Source organism: Ixodes scapularis, unplaced genomic scaffold (assembly GCF_016920785.2).
Source record: "Ixodes scapularis isolate PalLabHiFi unplaced genomic scaffold, ASM1692078v2 PGA_scaffold12__126_contigs__length_90152505, whole genome shotgun sequence".
NCBI classification, from domain to species: Eukaryota; Metazoa; Arthropoda; class Arachnida; order Ixodida; family Ixodidae; genus Ixodes; species Ixodes scapularis.
In genome coordinates, this window is record NW_024609838.1 from 10,124,800 (window position 1) to 10,150,799 (window position 26,000).

The window sequence follows — 26,000 nt, forward strand, 5'->3', positions numbered from 1 at the left end:
CTTTGGCGTTCTGAACCCGACCGCTAGCATAACTTTCTTACGGAGTTTGAGCCTTCTGCAATGCATAATTTAAATACCCACCCCCCCCCCAAAAAAAAAAAAAAAAAAAAAATGGTTCTGTTTTTTTGGGAATTTCCGCGAGTATCTTTCCAAGTCTGGCCTCAGCCGACGCTACGAACCGATGAACCAATCAAACAACCAATCAAACAGCTTCGTGCTTCTTTGCGTGTTTCATCATCGCTAAACCAATCATGTACACGAAAGACGCAGTGATGGGCGTGTTTGACACTGTTTGATCGGTCCCATCAGCTCATCGGCTGCACCCGGAAGTAAGCTGAAACGAAGCGTAGACCTTTTGCACAAGGGCGCCGCCATCTTGAATGTCGTCACTTCCCGTATGGGCGAAACCATTGCTTTGCCGTCACGACGTCAGGCGATCGCGTTTCTCGGCGCAAGAGAGGACCCTTTGGCTTCGGTTGCGTGTACGTGAGTGTATACCGTTTTAGAGACTACCCAGATAAGATATGGTGGCACTGTATTGTCTATAGGGTTTCTTTATTGGGGTCTCTCCGGCAGGTCGTTAAACCGCGTAGCGGGCGGGGACCGCGAGTCTGGAATCTTATCTCTCGCGTCCCGCCTCGCCGCTGTCACAACGCAGTTGGTACTAGCAAACTGTCGGGACGCCATCTTGCTACCGCAGTTGTACCGACGCTAAACACACCCCTTTTAGGCTGGTGTGTTTAGCGTCCTATTCCGACCATGCGTTAAAAAGGAGTGCCGAAGATAACTTTCTTATCATCCACGTTTCCGCATCGCCAGCCTTCCGCTTTCTATACTTGCTTCATTAGCGCACCTCACACTTCATGCGTACTTAAATTCTTCCTAAAATTTAATGACACAGGAATTTTCGAAGACGCTCAGCAAGTTTCGAGTTGGGACCATACGCTTCGTTTCACTATATGAAAAGTTAATTAGTCAACTCTAGGTAACGAATTTTGCGAATTAGTATTTTTTTTTTGCAATCTGTGACATCCGTTATGGCTAGCAAGTTGTTCACAATTTGTTTTTCAATTATTTTATACTTAAAAATAAAAAAAAAAAAAAATCGCTGAGCACCCTCATAGTTCGCCTATCGGTCGGTTGAGGTCACCACGAAGGTATCTGTAATTTGTTTTATTATGACTGATGTGTCACTCCTGTATATCACGTCTTTGCATGTTGAACTCATTTGTGACTGTTATATGCACGAATATCAAAGCCTTCAGGATGTTTTGGGCACGCAATAAATACCAATACCAATACCAACGAAGCGGCGAAACCAGCGCTAAACAGAGCGGCCTTCGATAAGGCTTTAGCGCCGTTCACTCTCTTGCGACCGAGTAAGACCGAGAGAGACCAGACCGGTTTTTACGCCTTTTGCGACTTCTTAGGACCGGATGCGCTGTAGCGGAGCTGGTCCTAAGAGATCGCAAGAGGCTTAAAGGCCCGTTCACACTCTTGCGACCGAGTACGACTGAGAGAGACGAGATCTCTTACAACTTCTTAAATGTTTCTAGAATGAGGGAACACACTGACATTGTGGCGCCATCTATGCGGTGACCCTAGAACTGCATTTCACAAAAGCAAAGGTTTTGCGGGATTTCCGAGGTCAAATGTGTGTAATACCCATAGAAAGGCTCGTTTATAACATTGACAAAAGCTTTTCGAGCCAAAAAAGAGGATATTGCGCGAGAAATAAAAAAAAATATGCCGGACCGCCGAGTTTACACTGCTTCCCAATAGATGGCGCCAGCGTGTTCTCTGGTTTAAGAAGTTTTAAGGAACCCAGGTTTTAAGAGGTCGCAAGCAGTCGCAAGGGTGTGAACGGGCCTTTAGTCGTACTCGGTATCAAGAGTGTGAACGGGCCTCTTGTCGACAGAGTACGTGTCGCTTCGAAAATGGTTATGGGGTAAGCGGCGGTTGACTATATTCCACTATGATAACGGCGGACGTCCGACCCGTCGTTCGCGGTTATCATAGTGTGCCCAGAGATAACGTTACTTGCGATAAAGGCCCGACTGGGGTTGCGCATCGACTAGATCGCGGAAGTCTACACGCGTTTTGCAACGCCTTCTTGCGTAACCCAAGCAGAACTTCGAGTTTTCAATATGAAATTTCTTTGATTTAAATTATATTTATTTGATCTAGATCGCTGTAGTTAGGACATCGTGGTAGCTTTACCACTGGATGTAGTTTTCGACATGACAGATTGAATGATCGATTCGTCCGATCAGTGAGAATGATCTGGAAGAGAGAATTACCGTAAATGTAAGGTACAGTTTAATTAACAGCTTTTTGTCGCTGAAACTCCGCCATGCTAGAAGAAAAAACGGCTCGATTGTGTTTGATAATTAAAATGAAAACCTTATTCGATTTTTTTTTCGAGTTCTAACTTGGTTGCAATGGGATATTACATTTAGAGTTCTCGTTTCTTTATTTTGCGTCGTACTGATTTTATGGCAACAGGACGCTCGGGTTTGCTCAGAAGAGCACTTCTTTTTCGCTCGAGTTCAGTCTTATAAAAAAAACCTTTCTTGCTTGACATTGTTTTTTTTTTTTTTTTTAATTTCTCGAGAATGGGGAAAAGGGACGGGTTCAACACGAATCTCCAAACACAGCTAAAATTTATTTCGCAAAACACAGCTTTAAAGGGACAATCTTTGATATGTTTTATTACTGATTCGAATGCGTTCTTTGTTTTAAATACAAAGAAAATAAAGATAAAAAGCAGCACGTAATTAAAAAGAAACGGCAAATAATAGTAAAAATTGCTTAGTTAGTCCGTACGCCGTAGATATGCTAATCCGAACGTAAAAAAAAATTATCCTACGCAAAACACCTTGACAGATGCCTCCCGCATTCGCCCACAAGGTGTGTATGAATATATAAATAAACATCGCTATAGTCTTTCCATAACATCCTTCGGGTCTTATTACAGTGAATGAAGCCGTAAATTTAATCCTTGTACAGTCCGCCCCTGTATTTAGTTCGAGTAAAATACCAGTGATCTGGCGGTTTGTTTATTATTTCCAGGATTATTCAATCTTTTTTTTTTTATTTGCGTGTTATGTGCGTATACTATCCACCTGTTTTGTACTTTCGCATAAAATAGCATTTTTCTTTCCTGCATTTTCGTTGTTGTGCCTACGTAGGGGTTCGAGGGGCCTCGTCAAGCTGTATTTCACAGCTTTTTCCTTCGAGCTCCACCATTAATGTAGATGGGAAATAAAAGATTATAATAGAATTATAATCAAAAATTAAAATATTTGGAATATTTTAATTTTTATTAAAAATTAAAATATTTGGCATATTTTAATTTTTATTAAAAATTAAAATATGCCAAATATGCATTGCCAAATTTTTATTTATTATTTTGGCGTAATTTTCCGCGGGTCCGGAAAATACGGTATTACTGTTATAACGAACATGGCCGAAGGGATGTGACTTTTCTGAGCGCACTACCGCTTCCCCCTTTTCCACTGGCTGAGTCAATTAAGGCGCCACGGCGAAAGTCACTGGACTGTGGCTTATGGCATTTCACTGAACAAAGCTAGTGCGCATGCTCGCGGAATGCGCTTCACATTCACATCATGGCACAGCCCGTTTGATAAAGATGACGGCACGCTGAAGTCGATTGTTTGGATTAGACCATACAGGTATCACTAAGACTGGGCGTCGATTCGAAAATCTAACCCAATTTATCGCTACACTTTAGTCAATTAATTAATCAATGAGCCGGCAGCGTTGACCTTTATTTATGCATAGTGTCTGAAGAAAGTCTCAAAGCTACAGATTTTTAGATTTTACTTCTTTTTATGTTATTCATGGCGAAAAACGCCGTCTCATTTAAAATCTAAAACTGTACCGCCCATAAAAGAAAAGAAAAAAAACACGCACACACAGGTGCAAAACATTTTAAGAAGAAAATAATCTACACTATTATTAAACCTAGTCATTGCTTTGACTTACAATGCTAGGGAATGCTAGTGCATTCTCGTGGAATACAACGGTGGTGCCCCCTAAAAATACGTAGATGGCCACCAGTAGTAAAGTAAGCATTTTCACCTTCTCCACAAAATTAAAGAAAGATCGCAAATTAAAGCAATAATTGATTAATAGAAATGCTAATTGATCAATTGCCCCGCCCTAGGTATCATCGGTCCCCGAGTAACATACACATGCACGAGGGAAGACGTGGGCCACTCACGCTTCGCTGCCGATGGACGAGTGTCGGGAGACGGACTTTGGCGACATCTCGAACTCGGAGTCCGATCGGTAGAGGAAGGACTCCCTGCGCTGCGGTGGGAAGTTGGACAGCACCAGTCCCGAAGAGGAAGGGCTGGAAGCCTCGAGGAGGGCTCGGCCCCCGGGACCGCCTCCAGGCCCATCTTCCAGGTCGAAACTGTCCACGGGAGAGAAGAGGGCGCCACCAATCAGTTACATGATTCCAGGGCTTCACCGCATTCTGCGCGTTTCACTTTTCATTTTCTCTACCAAGGCCGCTTTCACAAGGCCGCTTTCACACGGCGGAAAAAAGCAGACGAACTTGTGGAGCGCAAGTTCGTCTGCTTCTTTTGGGGGGGATTGTGGTGACGTTGGAACGCCGAGCTCTGATTGGTTCTGAATGAAGAGCAGTGGGTAGACTTCAAGGCAGCTTGTTTTGAGGTCTACCCACTAGTCTTCAATTAGAGCCAATCGGAGCTCAGCGTCTTTCTGACGTCACCGCAACTCCTGCAAAAGAAGCAGACGACTTGCTAGACCGACACGCTGTTTACAAACAAGCCGGCGTTTGCCCAAACCAGGTGTGGGCACTGCGTGTGCGCAGAAACCGAATTCGCGTGAAGGGAAGCGTCTGCGCATGCGCAATGCCGTCGACAGCGCCACCGCAGCTGCGTGACGTCAGGGCCGCGTGTTGGTCTATACATCATACAAAGGACGCGGCGTTCGCTGCAAACATGATGGAGGAATTGCCTGCCCACACGTCTCAATCGCGTTCGAAGCACGTTTCCTTCATGCACATGTGTGCTTTAGTCATGCCTGCAGATGGTTTTTGTGCGACCAGTGTGACGGGGTTGTCATACGTGGAAGAAACACGCTTCGAACAGCGTCTGCAATGTGTCTTTTTGTTCCATGTATTGGCAGTGTGACCCTCGCTTCATGGTACTTGAATTGGTGACAGTGTGTTCCACGAACCCGACATGCTTGGCGTGCACAGGATTGCGGGCACTTTAAAGTTTCGGACAATATAAGTGGACTTAGTTGTAGCTGCTTCAGTTTAAACAGCGGGACAATTAAGCTCCTCCCAAAAGCCCTTCCTCGATCCACTTTTAGCAGAGCGAACCGTGCAGAGAAGATGCCAGTTGGGAGGAGGAAAGCACCAATCACTGCAAGCAGAGAACATCATTTTGTTTACTTCCTTTCGGGCAGGGGCCGAAAAGGGGGCCAGCACGAGGCTAAGAAACTTGACGAGGCACTGGTCCCTTACAGTTCATCTGTATATGGACGGGGAAAGAAAAAAATGCATTCAGCTGAAAGTTACGAACTCAAAGCTACGGCATCTTCCCAACCACAAAAAAAATTATGAAAACAAGGAAACCAAACAATACAGAGTACACAAAATACAAGACTGATTGAAAATAAAAAAAAAAAAAAAAATAAAAAGGTGGGGGTATGCGTATATACAGCCGGAACTTAGTCTGTTTCAACGGGCGATTTGTCTCTCAGCTGTAGATGAGAAATTAAGCCAGAGCAGTACAACCACTATCCTGGGGTCTTTAACGTGCACCACGCAGCAGTGATACACGACCGCACGCCGGTACGATGCTCATCCGGATCGAAATAACGGGCAGGGGTGGGGATTGAAGCCAGGATCCCTGGGTCCTGCGGCGGCAGCTTTCGCTCCACGTGCTCCGAGCTGGAGTTCGCTAGCGCATTCGGCCACCGATCCCCCAAGACTGACTGAATATATGAAGGTCCCGCTACAACTAACCTACATCATGCTATAGAACAATTTGAGGCGCGTAAAAGCTGCCCGTGCCATACCAGCCTAGACATACCCTGGCCATACTTGAAGCACTTTTATCATAAGGCAAAGTGTTCCAGCAACGAACACGCGGGCTCCGTGTGACTTCCCAAACAATCTTAAAGCCTTAAATGTGATACGGTATCGAGAGTTATCCCTAGTGTGTGTAATTTAGAAGCAAGCATTGCAACAAGCTAGCTTAAGAACTGCCAGCTGCCAGGGCGCCGAAGAATCGAACAAAGGATCAAGACTTTTGGCAAGCAGGAGCAACTTGTTTGCTCTTGAGGAAAGATAGCAACACACTCCGATTAATTTACTCGGTATCTGTTCGATTGCTTATCCCTCATCAGTAAGCATCAGTAAGCACCGACCCAACTGACACAATACGCTTTCAATGCAGGCCTTTGTTCTTCAGAGAAACCATTTAACAGTTACGTCAATGCACGCTCAGGGGGATGGTGATGATAATCTCTTTTTATCACCGAAGCGACGGATTACTCAAAATCTGCTACAAAAGTTTCCCGGGCTGAAAACATCACGCGCGATCATGTTTTGCCCAAGTCACAAGAATCCGATATCATACGATACAACAAACCCTCCAGAGCACTTCACTTTGCCGCGTCAAGTGAGCTTACTGATGCACTCTTCGTTGCATTCGGTCTCGAGTTCTACTGATTTCACACCTGTTCGGAAGAATTTCTGCTGTGACAGAAAGATACAGGCTTTTTGTAGGCCCCATATTTCTCTCGCTTATCCCGTATTTTTTTCACGTACAGATAAGCCACTCGAAACAAGAGTAGCTGTCAGAAAAAAGAGCCACAGAAGTAGTTTTGGATGTGAAAGTTCGATAGAAAAACAAAGAAACCTCTTCATAACGAAATGTATCCGCCTGCCGCGTGCCTGGATAACGTTACTTTACCGCCTGGCTCAAACAATCGGTGACACCTTGGGTATGATAAGGTACCGCCAGTTGCACGTAGCATCCGTAATTTGTAATCAAATATATAGCAAGGATTGCGGTTGAGGAATACGTTCATCCGACGGTAACAAACAATAGAATTACAAAACGCGCGAATAAAAAAAGAAAAAAAGAAATGGCAATCATCCAGCGACAAAGTTTCGGTACACGATAGCCATAAGTAGGCTGTGTACTTTCCGGTTTTAACCGAAAAACACCGATAAACATCCGCCGGTGACGAGAATACAAAATCGGTGAAAACCGAAAAACACCGGTGGTCGAATATTCAGCGCTCCGTCTGTGTACATCTTCTCTGTCCTGTGTCCTTGTTCGCGCTGTTTTACCCGTAAACATGCTTCAACTAGTCCAAATTTCAACAGTATTAGAATATTTTCTACCCGATTAAAACCGAAAAACACCGGTTGATTAATGTTTCCGCCCTATAACAACGGCTATATTTCTTCGAAACTTCTCCCCCCAGAGTTTCGTTAAACGTGTTGTCTCGTGAACTGTGCATTCTTCCAGGGTCTATTCAGAGGTTGCTATGGTTCTTGGAAGACACCTTGGAGAGCTCGTCTCTTCGCCTGGGGAACGGAGATGCATTCATCGCTATCGGTTTAGTTTTCAAGGGCGTCTTGGGCTACGGGTTTGGTTCGACGTCAACCTGTCTTGGGTTCGCTGGAACTGTTCCACTTTTTTGGGAGAGGTGGTGAAGGGTGTAAGTTTTGTTCACCTCGAAAGTCCCGCCACTTCCACAGTAAAACGTAAATTCTGTAAGTCTTTCCTCAAGTTTCAATAAAAAAAAAAAAAAGAAAACTGAATTGAGAAAACACAATGAACTTCTCGCGTTTTTGTGGTGATTCCGAGACTTAAGTTAGAGCTGCCAGCGCAAAACACACACACACACACACACACACACACACACACACACACACACACACACACACACGCGCGCGCGCGCGCGCGCACACACACACACATACAGACACACACACACACACACACACGCGCGCGCGCGCGCGCGCGCACGCACGCACGCACGCACGCACGCACGCACGCACGCACGCACGCACGCACACCCCCCCCCCCCCCCCACACACACACACTCAAAAATCGTCAATTCACGAGCCCACTGATATCCTCAAAAATAATGAACCTCAATTACTATCGCCGTGGCAGCATTTATTAACGTTGACTAAAGGTGTACAAAGCCTCAGTTGTTTTCCCCTTTTGTGACATCTCTTACTTTTAAGTACTGTGGCAACAAATTCGGCTCAAAAATAAAACAAATAAATCGATTTTTTTAGACGATATTTCCCGTTTTTAGCTTCGTCACGAGACGTCCAACCGAAATACGCCGGTGTTTAAAAAAAATAATCAGGCCTAGCTACAGGCCAACGCCTACAAATAAGCCCGCCTTTGCCCACGGCACGTGGAAGCAGTGCGCGTGCGCGGAAACCGAAATGGCGTGAGGTGACCCGACTGCGCATGCGTCGTGCCGACAGCAGTACCACCGCAATCGTCCAATGAACAGTTGTGATCACAGGTACTAAAAAAAAAAGAAAAAAAAATGCAGGACCCGGCGGTTGTCTTAAGCATAGTGTTACTACAATCAATGAGATCGGGCTATCAGCCAATAAGTGCGAAGGACGAATCAGAATGCAAGATGTGTGAACATCATATTCCATGCCCTGCGAAGCTGTCAGTAGATTATATAAACGGGCTCTTAGTATTACGGGAAAACGAAGGCCCTGGATATACATTAAGGGTTAAGATACATTATTCGGGGCAAGAAGGCTCTGGGGTTAAGATAAGCGTTCCGGAAATGTGAAATAAAAAAAAAAAAAAAGGAGAATAAGAAAAGGAAAGGGTCCTTATCGTTCTCGTTGTTTTTGTTTTCTTCGGGCGTCAGCATGGCCGTTATCTGCTACTTCCTCCACCGCTATCCGCCAATCAGAAAGCTCGGGAGGGGCGATACTTCCGGTCAAGTGGGCGAACGGTACGGAATGCTCTACTCTGCGAAACATTCAGTGATTTCAGCCTAGGCAACAAATGAATTGAGCACGTGACTTTCGAAATAAACCTATTTCTTGACAAACGGGGGATTCAAGCTCGACTCAGACTTGTACGTAAAGCATTACTTGCATCTTGTTACTTTTAGAGCGCAGCCTTAGGCGCCCGTTTCCAGCTTGAGTGGCGTCGCCGTCACCGTCGGCGTAACCGCGCGGTGCATTATGGGTAAATTTCCCCGCTAAATTTTGCAAAAAAAAGTTCCCCGCTAAATTTAACGGGAACAACTCCCCGCTAAATTTAGCGGAAAAGTTTCCCCTAAATGGGAGGCGAGCAGGAGAGGAGGAGAGGCATAGCCTCTTCTCCGTACCCTCCCCTCCTTCTCCTCAAGAGCTGCGCTCTAATTCGGCGTTACAGGGGATTGTAAACGTAATTTTCTCTGTAACAAAGCAAAGTGTAGTTTTTTTGAAGAAAATGAACGAGTAAAACATTTTCGTTACTTTCTCATAAAGTAACGTGTAACAACATTTAGTTACTTCTGGAGGGGAACACCTAAACACGAGCACCAAACCTAGTAAAACATATAAAATAGCGCAACAGAAAACAAGGACAAGAAGTATACAGGACAGGCGCTAGTTCCAAACCTAGTTCTCCATTTAGCGCGCGCCTGCAATTTGCACAAGAAAACGTTAGACAGACCGTAAAACGATGTGCACAACAAATGTCGATACAGCTATTGCAATCCCCGAATAAACGCATTAAAAAGCAAAGAATTATTAACGACCACAAATATTGAAAGCTACCACTGCTCCATAAAAAACAAACATCTCTGGCAAATTTAGTGTAACAAGAAAATACCGCGTCACATTCAAGCTCAAATAACGCGCTCCATGTGAGTCGCAGTAGCGAGTAACGAATTAATTTACTTTCTAATTGAGCAACGATTGACGTTTTTTTCTTTCTTGTTCTTTTCTTGCGTAACATGTAAGTACGTATATAGGTTGAGTCCAGTTCTCCGAAGTACAGCCAAACAGGTTTACCTAAAGCCATAAACATCGCAGTGACGTCAACTGGAACACGTTTACATTAGGCGATAGGCCATCTTTCTCGCCCCACAGCTTATCCCTACCATCATATCGTAACGTCCACAGATGACGTCAACGTGACCTACATTGCGAGCCTCTCTAATCCATGACGTCGCGGTCACGTCGTGGCTGCAGTCACGCCACCAGGCGTCCTAACCCTAGTCCGGTCTGCCTGATCCATATCTCCCTCGGGGCGTTGGCGCCTCTTTACGATATTTACACGCGCCGAAAAAAGGCGTAAAGGCCGAGACGATACCGAGAGACATGGCATACAGTGCAAGACTTATCTATTGAGAGATCCGGCTTCTCCGTGTCTCAGGATGTCCAACGTTTTTTACCTTCGTTTTTGTCCTTTCTCTTTTTTTTTTGCGTAAATTGTCTTTTGGGTTATATAGCATAATCCCGCCATGGAGTGCCCGGTCGCAGATTCGGGACGCGAGGATGTGCTTGCACAGAGCATCGAAGAGCTATTTCTCGGGGAACCTAAGGTCCTTGGGGGAACCTAGAGTAACTGTATATGCTCCGCTTGCCTATACAGTTACTCTAGGGGAACCTGGACGTCAGCGCACAGCTTCTGCAGCGGCGAAGACCCGAAACACACTTGCTCGCCCGGGAGAAGTGTGTTTCGGCGTCTCGCCGCAGCGGGGCGCCAGTCACGTGGCTCTCCTCTCATCCGTTGTCTGCCGCTCCATTTTTTTTCCATTTCGGCGGCCACCTCTCGCGGCGATCTGCCAGGCTTTGTCTCTATAGAAAAGACTATGAGTGTGGACGTTCGTCGTCAGCACGCGCTCAGCAGTCGCGCACACAGCTATGACGTCGAGTGAATATTCCCTATTAGCGGCGAGATGTTATGGTGGCGCCCTCGCTCGTTTACCTTTCGTGACGTCATTACCTTGTGAACAACAAGTTCGATGGTGTTTATAATGGACATGGTGGAAGCCTGAAATCATAGCGCTTTCAAAGCAACACTGCCAACACCGTCAAAATTAAAGTTCTTACATTCCTCTTATTTCCGTCGATGAGACATCCTTTGCTCACGTCACAGTCACCATTCAGCCAATTGTCGCGGGCCGGCCACAGCGACGCTTTCGATCGCTCACGTCGCCAATAGGGAGTATTCACTGGCGGCCATAGCTGTGTGCGCGAATGCTGAGCGCGTGCTGATGGCGAGCTTCCACAGATCTTTTGCAACGTGCATTCCGCACCGTCAAGAGTGCCGGTCTTAGCAGCCTATTGATGTGAGCTCGTTCTGAGCATGCGCTCTAAACAGCACCCACATATATGGCGTCCAGTGAATACTCCCTATAGGCCACAGGGCGTACTGTCCTTGGATATTACTACTAGGCGAGACTGTCACGCGTTGACGCCACCAAGCAGCAACGCGGTCAACTACAGCATTCTTGGCCGCGCAAGAGCTACTGACGTCACGAGCGGGATACGCGCTGCGCTTTTCGATGGACGATTTTGAAGCGATAAAGAGGTCACGGCACAAGTCATTTCGTTTCTGAACCCCTTTAAAACTGAAACTTCACCAGTGGTGCAGTACACGCCTCTTAATTACCACGCATTTAGGGGACAATTGAAATAATTCCGGGCTGGAATGAATGGTTTTAGATTAAATTTTACTAATCGCATATCGTTTAGTGGGTTAGAATAAAACTAGTCGACGAGAGTAGAGGGCCAAAAACCTGCTTTTCGGTACGAAATTGTGAAGATAGAACGGACTATTTCTTATTCTCTTTTCTTCAAAAGCTCTCCGCCTTTTCACCGTGATACATCCGCGCTACCCAAAGCACGTCAGTCGATCCAGCTCACGTACTAGACACGAGTTATGCGTCATTCGGACGTATACGACACGAGGATGGCTAGTTGGGCTAGTTGGTTTTGCATCATGGTGTAATACGCCAAAACAACAGGGACAGACAAAACGAAGGTAGAACTAGACAGGACGCGGCGTAACTTTCAACTGAATTGTTTATTTAGAAGACAGAAATTCTGTCTTCTAAATAAACAATTCAGTTGAAAGTTACGCCGCGTCCTGTCTAGTTCTACCTTCGTTTTGTCTGTCCCTGTTGTTTTGGCGTATTACACCAGTATGCGACACCAGTACTGCGTCATCATTGGGAAGTATTCCGTCGTCAACAATAAATCCGTCAGCGAACATTTGGATCAGCGTTTCTTGGCCAATGAGTGCCGTGGCGGCATCTATCTTCACTCGCAAATGACACTTTCCGTGGTGCGCTTAAAAAGCACGATAAGAGCTTGTGGTCACCGCATTCCGAAACCAACACCGTCCGAGCTCACAGTTCGACATTACTCTTATTTACATCGACGAAAGACCCGCGCAGCAAGATGCACGTTTTCGATTTGCTGATTCCGCTCATCAGGAATCGCCTATTACACGTAGCCCCTTCACCCTACCCTCAAATACTTTACTTTGAAAATACAGGAAACTCTCCTCACATGCATTTGACAGTACGACGGCCGCGCCAAATCCTCCCCTGGTGGAGTGGTTTATTTGGCGACGCCTCTCCCCCCTCCCTCCTCTCGCCGCCAGAGCACGTGACAAGGCGATGTCCCGGGGAGTCGGAATGCGGTGCGGTTGACGGGGTCGCGAATGCGAAGACGCGTGTTTCCGCAAATCTTCGTTGTCGACTGTTTCTATGTATTTTCGAGGAGTTTTCTTCGCTCACCCTAATCCCCTTCCCCCGTCACGATTGAACAACTTAATCGAGATATCATGACGTATCCATTCCTTTAATAAGTACCTCTTCTAACTCACTCCAAATTAATCACACGTCGGCAAGAAGGCTGAAAGGGCTGTCGCTGTAGCTCATGTACGGACGAATGCATCAAACGCAAGGAACACGGATGGCTTAAAGTCCCTCGATGAAATTCACACTTGGCATTTCTTACAACTACTGTTGCGAACGGTTGCATTTCTTACAAGCATTCGCTTCTAAGGGCCACTCATTTCAGTGCATGTGCCACCACGTGGCTCGTGCACGAGGCACGGACCACGGGCACACTGAAATGGCGCATTTGAAGCTACTTTGCGAGACAAACGCATCATGGGGATTCAGGAAGCCTATCCTCGCCGACAATCAGACTGCTGGGAGAGCTTCCCGTACCGGTGGAATACCATACGTCATGACCGCGTGAATACTCGTTTCACTTTGGAGTTTTAAGACGAAACGCCAAGAAGGAGAAGATGAAAACTCATTTCATGGTCACTTTTTTATTGGTCGACCTATACCTGAAACGGCACAACTAAATTGTCCGTTCTTTTTTTCATTTTTATGATTAAAGAATACGCGCCTGCTTGAAGCGTGTGTTAAAAAAAAAAAAAAAGAAAACGAAAGAACATAAAAAAAAATTAAATTTTTCGTTTCAGCGTATTCTTTGGGCAGTGTCTCGCAGACTCCCAGGGCGATCTCATAACTGCGATCATCTTTCCAGCGACGCCAAGTGTCTCTGGAAGGATGCTCGCTTATAATATAAATACGATAGAATAAGTTTCACCGTGCACTGACCCAAAGAGTTTTACCAAAGTTGAAAGCTGGGCTAGTTGGTGTAGGCTATATATAATGTCGGTAAAACAGCTCAGAACGACGAAGACTAGAAGCAAGGAACAAACAGCGCCTGTCCCGTCTAGTTTGTTCCTTCTTTCTAGTTTTTGTCGTTCTGCGCTGTTTTACCTACATTCTGTATTCTCAAGGAGCTCTTTGTGCAAGGGTAAGCAAGCGGCTTATGAGGTACCATACAGACGGCCTTTTCTTTTATTCCCGTTCCATTTTATGATATAACAGGAATGCGCAGATTGGCGGGTCGGATGCGGTTCCGAATTTTGCGGATGCGGTTCGGACGCGGATACAAAGCATGCGGATACGGATACATTGCGGATGTGGTTGGCGCGCGGACAAGAAGTCTGCAGATGCGGATCGAATGATCCAAATGTTATCCGCGCGGAGCTCCACGTACAGCAACCATCCCGTAAGATTCACGTTTGGCTATCGACGAGAACTATGGACGTTTATCTATTAAATAGAAAGTAAAAAAAAAGCATCATACAAAAGAAAGAGCTATAGTCGTGTCTCTTCCTTGTACGACGGTCACATTTGTCGTACAGATACGGTCTGCGGACATGCTCAAGCATGTGTGATCCAAACATGGTTAGAACATGCTCGAGACATGTCCACAAATGTCATCACGTCCGCGGAATGCAACTTTAGGTAAAAGCTTACTGATACCATTCGTTCGCGCCCGTGCCTTCTCTTAACGTAACTTTTTTTCTTATTTTTTTTTTTAAATCGATAGGAAAACTGCGGGAATGTTTGAGTACTCGACGAAGCGGAGCATGCGAAACGAAATAATAAAATAAAGAGTTCGGATGCCTTAGAACCGGACGAAAACCACACGGTGTGACCTTGACCGGGAAAGGGAAAGAAGAGCCCCGGAGGCATTCAAAAGCGGAAGCGACGCGGTAAGCTCTGACCGCCCGTCGGTTGTAAAGCGGAACTCAATCTCGATCTCGTAATCGCAACTTGGGAAATTGTAACCCTCTTCGGAACGGTTTTTCGCGTCGCGGAGATTCACACACGCGAGCTCGGAATACGATATCGTACGAGCCGGAAGCGTGTCATAATTATTGGACACCCCCTCCCCTCCCCTCCGCCCCCCCCCCCCCCCCCCCCCCTCTCTCGGAATTTTAGTGACGCCACGCGTGACGACAAAACGTGCGTGGTATATTTTTTTTTTTTTTATAATTGTCCTCACGCATCGTGTTGCCACGTGGTGGCAGAGGTTACGTAGACCACCTCCAGGGCGTGACGTCACTCGTGTCGACATCGTGTTACATGCAGTGAATGGTGGAGTGTCGTTGTCGTCGCGTGCGTAGAGCCCGCGCTCCGTTTCAGATGAAGTCCGAACGCGGCCGACGCTACGATTTAACTGAGACAACCAGGCAGCGCTAAAAGTGAATCGTCACGGTGCTGGTCGCTTTTGTAGGTTTTCAATCACACACTAGACGAATAGCGCGGGAAAAAAAAAAACGCAGGATCGGTGTGCATTTACTGTACCAATAAAAGTAAAAAAAGAGAAAGAAACAAAGATAGAAACCTGCTTAGGGCAATCTACGCCATCATTTTGCACACGATGCACGCGCAGTGAGAGGTGCTGCCGACAGATGGCGTGCACAACATCGAGGGTGCGCCGGCTGATTCGGGTTATGATAGCGGACGATCCCGCAAAAACGCACTCGGATCGGCCGGCGCTCCCTCAACGCGGCGTACGCCATCTGTCGGCAGCACTTCTCACTGCACGTGCATCGTCTGCAAAGTGGCGGCGTATATTGCTCTAAACAGGATTCTTTCTTTTTTATTTTGTTTAACAAGGTAAATTCTCTCTTTTTTCCCTGTAAACATGTATCACTTACTTGCACCTCTGAAGTAAATCGTAGCGCGATACGTTGAGAAACCAATTTTCGCGGGCAGTCGAAAGTGCCTTAAAAGCGTTAGTTTACATGGGAAAGTGCGGACATAATTTAAGCCCCGACAAGTGCGCTCCTAGCGGCAAACAGATCATTTTCATCGGTAGGTACTTTTTAGCCGCTGCACTTTGATTACGTTCGCTGAAGTTTTGCGCTATGGAAATAGCGCAATTCGTAAGAACGTTGAATCCCGCCGTAATAATGACGGGCACACATATGCCCGCGCAATTCGTCACAATTGCTTCTCGACGAGTAGGTGGCGAGAACCGCTAGGTGGCGGCAACCAATCAGAGAACCTTCAAGATAATAGATATTACCAAGCAACGATTAAGTGAATGGTTGCAGAAAGCGAGAGAAAACTAGGTATTTTCTTATTAACTAATGGCAATCCCTACCGAAAAATCCGGTATAACTTTTCGCTATCCGGATTATGGAACCGGAAATCGATCTGGAATCTATCTGGAATTTAGGATTTCAAAAATTATTCCTTTGTCTGCAATCTGGATTTCGAGTTTCCAGAAACAAATTTCCGGTTCCATAATCCGGATAGAGAAAAGTTATACCGGATTTTTCGGTAGGGAAGTTTCTTTGCAGTGCGGAGTGAATATAGTTTTCACATTTAAGTATCCTAAGCTTAAATGGTAAAACAAAATGGCTAGGTGGCGTAAGCTACCGTCCGATCCAAAGGGCTCAGCCGGATTCATCCATTTATCCAACCTGTATTACAGAGAATTTCCAACTAATCGCTCGTGGTCACGTGGTTTGCAATTCGAGCGAACGCGTTGGTCGACCGCCAATGTCTCCACCTCTCCGCCTGCTTTCCTCATAGACAAGCGATAACACAGCGCATGCGCCTTGCGATTAATCTCTGATGGATGCGTCCGGCATTAAACAGCAAACGCTCTTCGTGGTTTGAGTTGGACCCTCTCTACAATCTAGGCTCTCTACGAACGACAGGTGACAGAGGCGACGCCGCTGGCGTGCCCCTTTCCCGTTTTGCGATTATAATGTGGGCGCTGCCATATTGATGCTTAATTTAGAGCGGGCGCAACTGACTAAAAGTTACCATTTCTAAATGGCACTTCCTGAGCCTCAAATAGGCTGTCAGGAAGCTCCATCGATGCCATTTTTTTTTTCTTCCGATGACGTTTTTAACATTCCTCGGGGACCGAAAAGCGTTTCCTGCCATCTCAAATGAATGCCACAGACAACTGGAAACCATGATTTTAAGCCTCAAGAAGGCATACTTCGAGGCTAGGTGGCGCTAGCTAACGCCTATTATAAAAAGTGCAGCCGTTAGCATCCATCTATGGCTGAGGTGTGGCGTTACTTGGAAGGGTAGCTTGTTTCTACTGGTTCTAGTCGTGGGTACGCGCAACGAGCGATATAGCTTCGGGAGATTCGGTCGGTAATTTGGGTCGTGTGTTTACCGACAGATGGTTTCAAACCGAGGCGTCTTTTTCTGGAACAGGAAAAGCGGAAGGATACTTTAGGATGGCGCCGACCTGGTTTACGTCCGCTACCCGCTCGCTTATTTATCATTCCAAGCGTCTAGAAAAAAGAAAAAAAAAAGGAAAAAAAAAGCAACCAATATGCAAATAAATACGAACCCCTTTTTTTGTCGGATCTTAACCGCCGAAAGACTCCCGATGATTTACAGCTTTGACCCAAAACGTTTCTCAAAATGGAGAAAAAAAGAGAAGGTAATACAAACGCGATATTTGCATTGATCCTAAGCCGCGGTGACTCTACCCCTACATAGTACAAGAAACGGTCGGCAGACACTCTCTGAAGTGTGTTTCTTCTTTGTGATGTCCTGTCACGTTAGTCGTACAAAAACTCTCTGCAGAAATGTTCGAAGCATAGATACGTACGAAGCCAACATGATTCCAAAAAATGCTTGAGCCATGTCCGCAGACCAGTTCCGTCATCACATCTGCAACCAACACCGCATCTTTCGTCTGACTAGTCACGTGACTGCGGCTTTAGGCACTCTAACCAAGCACCACCGTTAAAAAGCGGTCATCGACAACTGAGGAAACCTGGGGCGTGGCTTCAGTCCTCTCGCTTCGCCAATCTTTCTTCGGCCTTACCGGCGCCGCAACCTCGTTGGCTGCGGAACAAAAGGAACACACTCGGCAAGCCTCGCCTTTCTTAACTTGCGTAAGACTACACTCTAAAAAAACTTCTGTGCGTCTACTTTCCCGCATAACACTCGGAAAGCCAATCACCGCAACTTACGAAGGTAGCTCAGCGAATCACGATGCCGAAACATATGTTTAGACCAAAAAACGCAGTCTGAGTTGTGACATTAAGCGTGACGTTTTGCATTGCTTAATGTCACAACTCAGACAGCGGTTTTTGGTCTAAACAGATGTTTCAGCATCGTCATTCGCTGAGCTGTCTCCGTAAGTTGCGCTGATTGGCTCTCCGAGTGTTGTGCGGGAAAGTACACGAACGGGTTTTTTTTTTAGAGTGTAGAATGGCGAGTTTTCAACGTTTAATAAACATCGGGAAACAACCGGGTCAGGCGAAACGTCGTCGCCTTCGTACATTTCGTCAGCTGCGGCTTTTGAAGGCTGCAAGTCAGAGGATTCGAAGAATTATCGTTCAATCACCACCAGGCTCGGCCTCTACAACACCTCGTAATCTTTTCTAAATTATATATATAAAAAAAAAGAAGAACAGCGATTAGTTTTAAAGACACACTATGCGTGAAAAGTAGCATCAAGGGCGCGATCGTTTAAATTTGTTTAAATGGTATTAGGGAGTTATAACGGGCAGTGAAGGAGAACCTAGAATTTTAGCAATTACCCCGCTAAATCTAACGTAAAAATGAGACATCAACTTTTTTTTTTCCTGCTATATTTAGCGGGTATTAAACGGAGGGAAGGACGAGCGGACAAGATTTTGGGACTGGGGTTCTTTTAAAGAGCATTTGAAGAGATGCAAAGAGTTCTCTCTCAGTTATGTGAGAACGCCGAATGGACGCCAATCCGAAATACGAGTCTCTCGAGGCCGGCGTCGTCGTCGTCTCAAGTTCCGTAACACGATCCGACCGAGGTCAGTCGACGTCGTCGTCGCTGCCACGACGCCGCCTCCTTCCTCCGCAGGCAGCGTTTTGAGGAGACCCGTCCAGCCTTCGCCGCGCTCCATCGGTAACGGATCCAGATCAGCTGGGTTCCCCGATGCTCGAGTCGTCTTGGCCGCCGGGGGCTTCCATGCTGACGTCAAAGACAGGCTACGTGCTCGGGGTTCGTCAACGGGGAGCGGCGCGACAGCGTCGTGCAAGGTCACTCCTGGTACGAGATCCTCCGACGGTCGTCCTCCAGGAGGACGGAGACGTCGCTGGCTTCCGCCAACAGGGCTACGAGGAACGTCTGGCATCCGATGCTCTCTCTCTCTCTCCTACTCTCTCTTCTCTCTCTTTATTTTTCTCTTTCTATCAAACAAGACAAGGGACGACCACAGTGCAAGTGCAAGCCGCAGCTCCCGCTGACCTAATCCATATGCAAGAGTAGACCGTAGGTACACGTCGCCATGCGGTGTCCCTTTGGCCGGCGCCGTCTGATGGCTCTTGTTCGTGACGTCACGACCTGGGTTTAACTCGCCGTGACGTCACGAGTTCTGATCCTGGACACTTATCATCAGCGGCGAACGGCAAGTACAATGGTGGGCGTAAAGCCGCGTCCCACAAAAGGCGGTCTGCAGACCGTAGTCTTAGGCGTTCCTTGTGTGACGGTCACACCGGTCGTAGACCGAGACTGTCTTCGGACATGTTCCAGGTACACACGAAGCAAACATGATGTGAACCTGTATGAGCCGTGGGAATGCGGATTTCTGGTTCCTGTTCATGACGTCACGACCGTCACGAGTTAGGATCCTAAACGTTACTCATCATGAGTGACGAACGGTACATTAGATGCCGTGCGTAAGAAGCCTAGTGATAGGGGCCGGGGTCATCGCGATCGTAAATGAACAAATGTCAGTGTTTGACAGACATAAGTTACTCTTCTTTGCGTCGACGAAAGCGGCGACCACAACGACGCTTTTGGTCGGGTACGACGTCTGCGACCATACGCGCCGCCGTCGAAAAACCATCGAAAACCTTAGAGAATTGGCCAATCATTCTTTAGTAGGATGATCTCTGCTTTCGTCGACGGAAATGGGTGTGATGTCACTCTGGCAGCCTTCAGAAGCGACGAGGAGAGGAAAAGAAATTAGAGCATATTATACAATTTTTGAACGATTACTAAAAATGGATACGACGAAAAAAAAAAAAAGACCCACAAAAACCGAGAGCTTTTCAGATATTGAACAACAAAAATTGCAAGTAAGACTGTTTTTTTTTAATAATGTTACGGAAATTTTTAATCAAAATCAAAATGGGAAGTACCAAGAAAACTTGCCAAACGCCACATTAGGAACATAAACCTTTCTTACATTGTTTTCTGATAAACATACTAGAATTTGAACACAATATATGTGATATGTTCTCATATTTATTATAAGTTTATTGCGCAAAGCATTTTTTTTTATTGGGGAGCCAAGATCGATGAAGCCAAATATAACCAACCAAGCTGTCGCTATATCATTGTCGTCTCTCACCATGCTAAGAAGGTACAAAAAAAAAAAAACATTTTCATCGCCATCATTGACGTGTCAGGTTTCTCGACACTAAGTAGCCTTAAATCACTGGTACGAAAATCCCAAAACCGCAGACAGAATGACAACTAAACCTAAACAAACAAGCATGCAGAGGAGCACAGAAACAAATAAACGAACCAACCAGCACAAAGAGAGAGAGAGAGAGAGAGACAAACGAACAAACAAAAACAATGCCACGTGCGCCATTCAGTGGCGTTAGATCGTTACTGGAACGAGGATCCCAGAGCGCATACAGCGAAACATACAGACAAACATACAAACAAACAAAAAATGAAGGCACGTAGAGCGAACCGTTACAACGTGAATTACGGTCGACGTACCACAGCTGCTGCCAGCGTCATCAAGGCACCCACGTACCACGTCTCAACGATGACGAAAAAAGAAAAAAAAAATGACGCAAAGAAAACAAACAAACTCGAAGTCCAACGAAACAAAGGCGAAAACATGACGGACGTAGCAGGCGGCGATCCATCAAGCGGCCAACCCCGACAATGGAGGACTCCGCGCGAAGGCGAGTCGCGGCGCGAAACGCTTTCCAAAACGACGAGACAATCCGGCCTCTTCTTACACGGGGGGGTTGGCAACGTATACACTCACATCTGCGGCCTCCTCCGGAGACGATACCCCGTCAGACATCACCCACAGATGTTTCCCGTATACCGAGATCCAAACCGAAAGCAGTTTCCCCATTTCTCAGTGATTCGAGAGACCCGGCGTTGATGCGTTGCCCGGAAACGGAAGTGAAAATGATCAGACACTCGTGTTTCATGCGTGTCACGTCATGTCCCACTGCTAACACATTTTATGGTGCGTGAGCAGTGTGAGCTGCGGCTTCGAGAGGGTCGACGTTGGTGTAGAGTGTCTTTTTTCTTTATTGTCTCCGATTTGTTTGGAATTTCGCTAAACTCAACAACAAACATCGCTAAAATAGAATCCCAAATATTAGGTCGAAGTATCGTTTTTTAGCGGAGTTATTGAATTTAGAGTTTTGCTCCTCACCGTGTTTTTCAAACTGAAAGTCTCTACTGGCAACAACGAAAACGTGACGCCAGTGGAAGGCAGGGGTTCACTCTTTGGACTGTAGGATCTGTTCCCAATTGATTCGAAGTTATTTCATGGTGTCAAGCGAATGCTTTGGAAGCTCGCTCCAGTGCCCGCGCTCTAGCACGGAACAAATGATGGGCATATTCTGTATCTTAGACTGCTTGCTCGACTGGAAAGCCTGCCTGCCACTGACGTCACGGCACTGAAATGTGTGCACATATTTGAATGTTGGTTTTCGCATCATTTTCATTTGCCGATTTCACAATACCTATTATGAATTTCACGATACTAAATAGCATAACAGAAAGGGTAAAGGCCGGGGAGTCAGAAAATAGAGTAAGTTGAGGTAGCTAAAAAAACTTGTAGAGTACCCCATTGAGCCAAAATGGCCTTGACGTTCTGCTTTGTGGGTGTCCAATGTTAACAACAATTCGGTACATGCTGTGACTCCACCGCAAGCTCACTACCCTTGATAACATTTCGCCACACCAGCACCTAAGACCACGGCGGAAGGCAACAAGATACCTACCATGTAACGACATCAAATTTTTTAGAATGTCTCAAAATAACGAATTCACGCCCAAACATGATCTCTAAAAAACGAAAAAGAAAGAAAGACAAAAAAAAAAAAAAAAAAAAAAAAAAACGGAGAAGAGCCTTTTAGGCGATTTTTTTAGCATATGCAAGAAATACCGGAATACCGCCTTCGGTGAAGGAGTAATAAGCATTTTCTCGAGGAGTCATTTAAGATGATTTTTGAAACACAAAATTGCAGAACGACGTTGTCCGTGCCTATTGGAAATATACCGCGTAATCGTGGTGTAGAATTTTCAAATACGTAGTCCCGAACAGAGAGCAGCCAACAACACCCCAGACAAAAGTGCAGTGGTGCTAAATTTTGTTTTTACGTCACCTACTGAGGGCCAGTGTGATACACAGACGGGACGCTATGGGCACCCTGCAGATCTAAGTCAGTGCCGATGGGCGCGCCTCTCGCGGCGGCGTCGCGCGTACTCATCGGGAAGCGACTTCGGCAGTCGCAGCTCTATTACAGTGGTACACCGGTGGGTGTTCTAAGGTCGACACGTCTGCTTGGGCTACCGTAGAGCACTATATAGCTCCTTCGGAGCAGAGTAGCGTAGAGTGCCTTCATACACACCCGCGCTTTTGCTTGAGTGGTGACATCTCAGCCATTTTTCCGCCCAATCGTTTTTTGTATGCATTTTGAAGTGCGCGCAATCCGGTGTCAGTCAGCTCGAGCGCGTAGCTTTGGCTAATGCATAGGCGCCATTTTACCGCCCAAGTCACGCACCGAGTGCGCGAGAGCGTCACGCGCTGGCACATTCAGGGCAACAATGGATGTCTTCACCCTGAGACAGCCAGACATGTAGGCACCCTAGAGTAGCGCAGAGCCGTTTATACTGAGAGAGTTTGGCCGATGGGCGGAGCTTGTTGGCCGCTAGAACAAGCGGATTTCGCGATAACACAATATGGCGTTACTTCTTTGTCTTGTTCATTCCTGAGAAATCGCGTAGAGTTCCTATGAGTCAGATCCACAATATGGCGGACGGAAGTAGTCATCCCCCGGTTGTCAGACTACGCTGCTGTGGTTGTCAGACTGTCAAAATCTCCTTAAGAAGGCCAAACTCTCTCAGTATAAACGGCTCTGGAGTAGCGCAATCTAGAACGCCGCCTCTCGGCGACTAGCGGCGAACGCCCGAAGGTTCCAACTGCGGTCAGAAATGCATGGAGAACGTGAGAAAATCGTCGTTTCTCCAGTATTGTGGGAATGTACGGAATCGCAATCATTTTTGACATAATAATGGAACACTTTAGAATACTTTGCGCTAAGTTTTGTGCCCCGCAAGGACCTGACTTTTTTTTTAAAATTGCCTGAGCGGCATCATGCAGCAGACGACACGGCGACGTCACAGCATTCACGTGACCCGCTCCGGCCAACCCGAAAAGCCCATCTCCGCTGCGAGCAAAAATCGTCTGCTTCAAACGCCATTGCCTTGGAAATTGCCTTCTCAAAATTTGCACACGCATCCGATATTGTTAAAACTTTGATAAAGTGTTTAGTGTTTTACTAACTTCACGACAGACTAGTTTTGAAAAGTGTGAACTCGCCGTTCATTTTTTAATCAGCCGTGTTGTGTCGATCTCCATGTATTCTCCCATAGGGCGGGCCGCCTCCTGGAACCCTGAGTACCACGTGACTCGCGCCGAGCCGCTCTGTCGGCCATGTTGTCGGCAAAGCACGGGGTTCAAAGGATTGCGTTACTCTGCTCCGTAGGAGCTATATAGTGCTCTAGGCTACCGCATTGGCGGAAGCGTGGGCGCAGCGGGAGCGGCGCCCTACGCCGACTGAAAAGTGGCCGCGCGCGGCGCTGTTCGCTGGGCGATCAGTAGCGGCTCCTCGCGGACGCAGGGTGCTCTCCGACGGAGTGCGAGGGTTGCTATGGCAACAGATGCGTCGGCTCCAACAAAACCGGTTTTTACCCCGTTTTGTTGGAGCCGACGCAGATGCTGCAATAGCAACCATCGCAGTCGGTCGGACTCGACGCGAGTGTGTGAATCCACCTTTAGAGTAGAACGCTGGTTTAGCACTCGCATTCAAACTGTTTATCGCGCTGGCCCTGAGCAGGTAACGCAGAAACAAAATTCTGCGCTACTGCTTTCGATCTATACTCAGTTCTTGAGGTGGGAACGAGTATTAATGCCGAGATGTTTCCGTGGCGTCCTCTTATACTTTCCGTTCGTGACGTCACAACCGAGACTTCGTGATTGGCAGGATTTGCCTCGCCGTTAAACAGCGATTGGGCAGGCATTATCCGTATACAGGAAGCTATATGGTTTGGCCAATCAGCGAACGCCGACCACAGCAACGCCTTTGGTCGCGAACGTCATTAATAAAAGTGGCGTTGGCAACGCGCGTAATGAATGGCAGAAACCACTGAAACCGCGACAGAGAAACTTTCTCTGCTTTCCTTTCCCTCGCACGTCAAAGGCCCAAGTGCCTGGCGGCCTCTGACCTACGGAAAGCAGACGAACTGAGAAGGGTGGAGGCGCGAACGAAACCAAGTGTGGAAGAGGCACGAGCGTTTGCTTGCGCACGACGATTCGAGCGCAGCAGAAAAGTGAGCGTGCAGCCCGCAAGCATTTCCGCACGCGATGCACGAGAGGTTACGCTGTGAGCGGCCTTCCTACTTTCGTAATTAAAACGGCTACAGATGGAGTGAGCTTTCGTGAAGAGGAAAAGAATCCTTGGGAGTTTTCGTGCGTCATTGCGTGGGCTATAGCAAGCAAATCTTTTTGATCTGGAAACCAACTCGTGGTTATAAGTGAAAAACTGTGGGTTGCGAATGGCAGTCTGCGTGTGGCGATTCGGAACATTTTGCGTTGTTTACATGGACAAATATGGGATGCAAGGAATAGACTGACTTGGAAACAATAAACTCTAAGTTGCGAAAAAAAAAAGAACAAAAACACTTTGTGTCAGAAGGAGCAAACTGTGGGTTGCACGAAGGGGACCCTTGGTTGCAAGTAAGCAGCTGTCAATTGAAAGCAAACAGCTCTGGGTTCCAAAAACAAAGTGTCGACAGCAAACCACAAACGAAAGATTGCAACAAAAAAGTGCCTGTATGTCAAAAAAAAAAAACAAAAAAACAAAAAAAAAACGAGGGTTTTGAAAGAAACGCACGGTCGCAAGCAACAAACCCAGGGTTGCAAGCACGCGAGCCTGGGTTGCCAGCAGTACAAACTCTGGGCGCTGCAAGCAACATCACGACAAAACGCATTCTAGACGCTAGCAAGTGCAGCCAACTCACCCTCGGATAAACTCACTCAACTAAAGAACAAGCAACCTTCACTGTCAGAACCAACGGTCGCGTCGCCGTCATGCACAGCGCTCCGCGTTCACCTCTTCCTGATGACGTCATGGCTTCCGCGCTCGCGCTTCACGCTACCAGTAGCGTTAGGCACACAAACACACAAAGCACTCACAGACATACATACACACACAGATCCGCACGCACGCACACACACACGCACGCACGCACGCACGCACGCACGCACGCACACACGGCGACCCCCTTCGAAGTTCAGCGTGTTTGCCGCATGGGGCGGGTCGGGAGATCCACCGATGATGACGTCATGGGGAGGCCTTCTATTCTAAATGGTAATGGGTTAGCCCGGTTAACGCCGGGTCGTGAATGTACGTCTTCTTCGGAGCCGAAGTGAAAATGACCAAAGAAGCGCGAAGAAAAAAAAACCAAGAAAAGTCAGCAAGGTTAAAAAGAGACAGAAGAGACCATTCGTCGTGCGCGCGGGTGCAAAGCCATTGTCTTTTCGCGCAGCAGGGTGTCGTCTGGAGCGCCGGAGCTAATTTAAGAGGAGCCGTTCTCTTCTTTGCTCTTTGTCTCGCGTAATCCAGCGGCCCGTTTTAAAGCGCAGCGGGGAAGCAGAGGCGATTGCGTCGTTGCCGCGGCACGCTCGAAACACCTCCCTGGAACTTGAAACTCGAGATCCGATGTTTCCAGGGGCAGTTTCCCCGTGACTCATTGCACAAATAACGTTCCACTATTGCGTGACAATTGTGTCGTGCGTATGATCATACAACGTGAAGTTACTCAGGCCCTGTGGGCGTCTGATGTCTGAACTCTAGACGAGCAATTTCGCCAGCGC

At 47.0% G+C, this 26,000-nt stretch overlaps 1 protein-coding gene across 4 annotated transcripts in view; it reads right to left on the reverse strand.

The window, feature by feature from the left end:
* Positions 1-26,000, reverse strand: part of LOC8033686 (cAMP-specific 3',5'-cyclic phosphodiesterase 4C) — a 369,069-nt gene that overhangs the window by 94,161 nt on the left and 248,908 nt on the right. For all 4 annotated transcript variants that reach the window (XM_040498575.2, XM_029970554.4, XM_029970553.4 and 1 more), the window contains exon 2: positions 4,247-4,441. In XM_040498575.2, the coding sequence (XP_040354509.1) occupies positions 4,247-4,441 (195 nt within the window). The remainder of the gene's footprint in view (positions 1-4,246; positions 4,442-26,000) is intronic.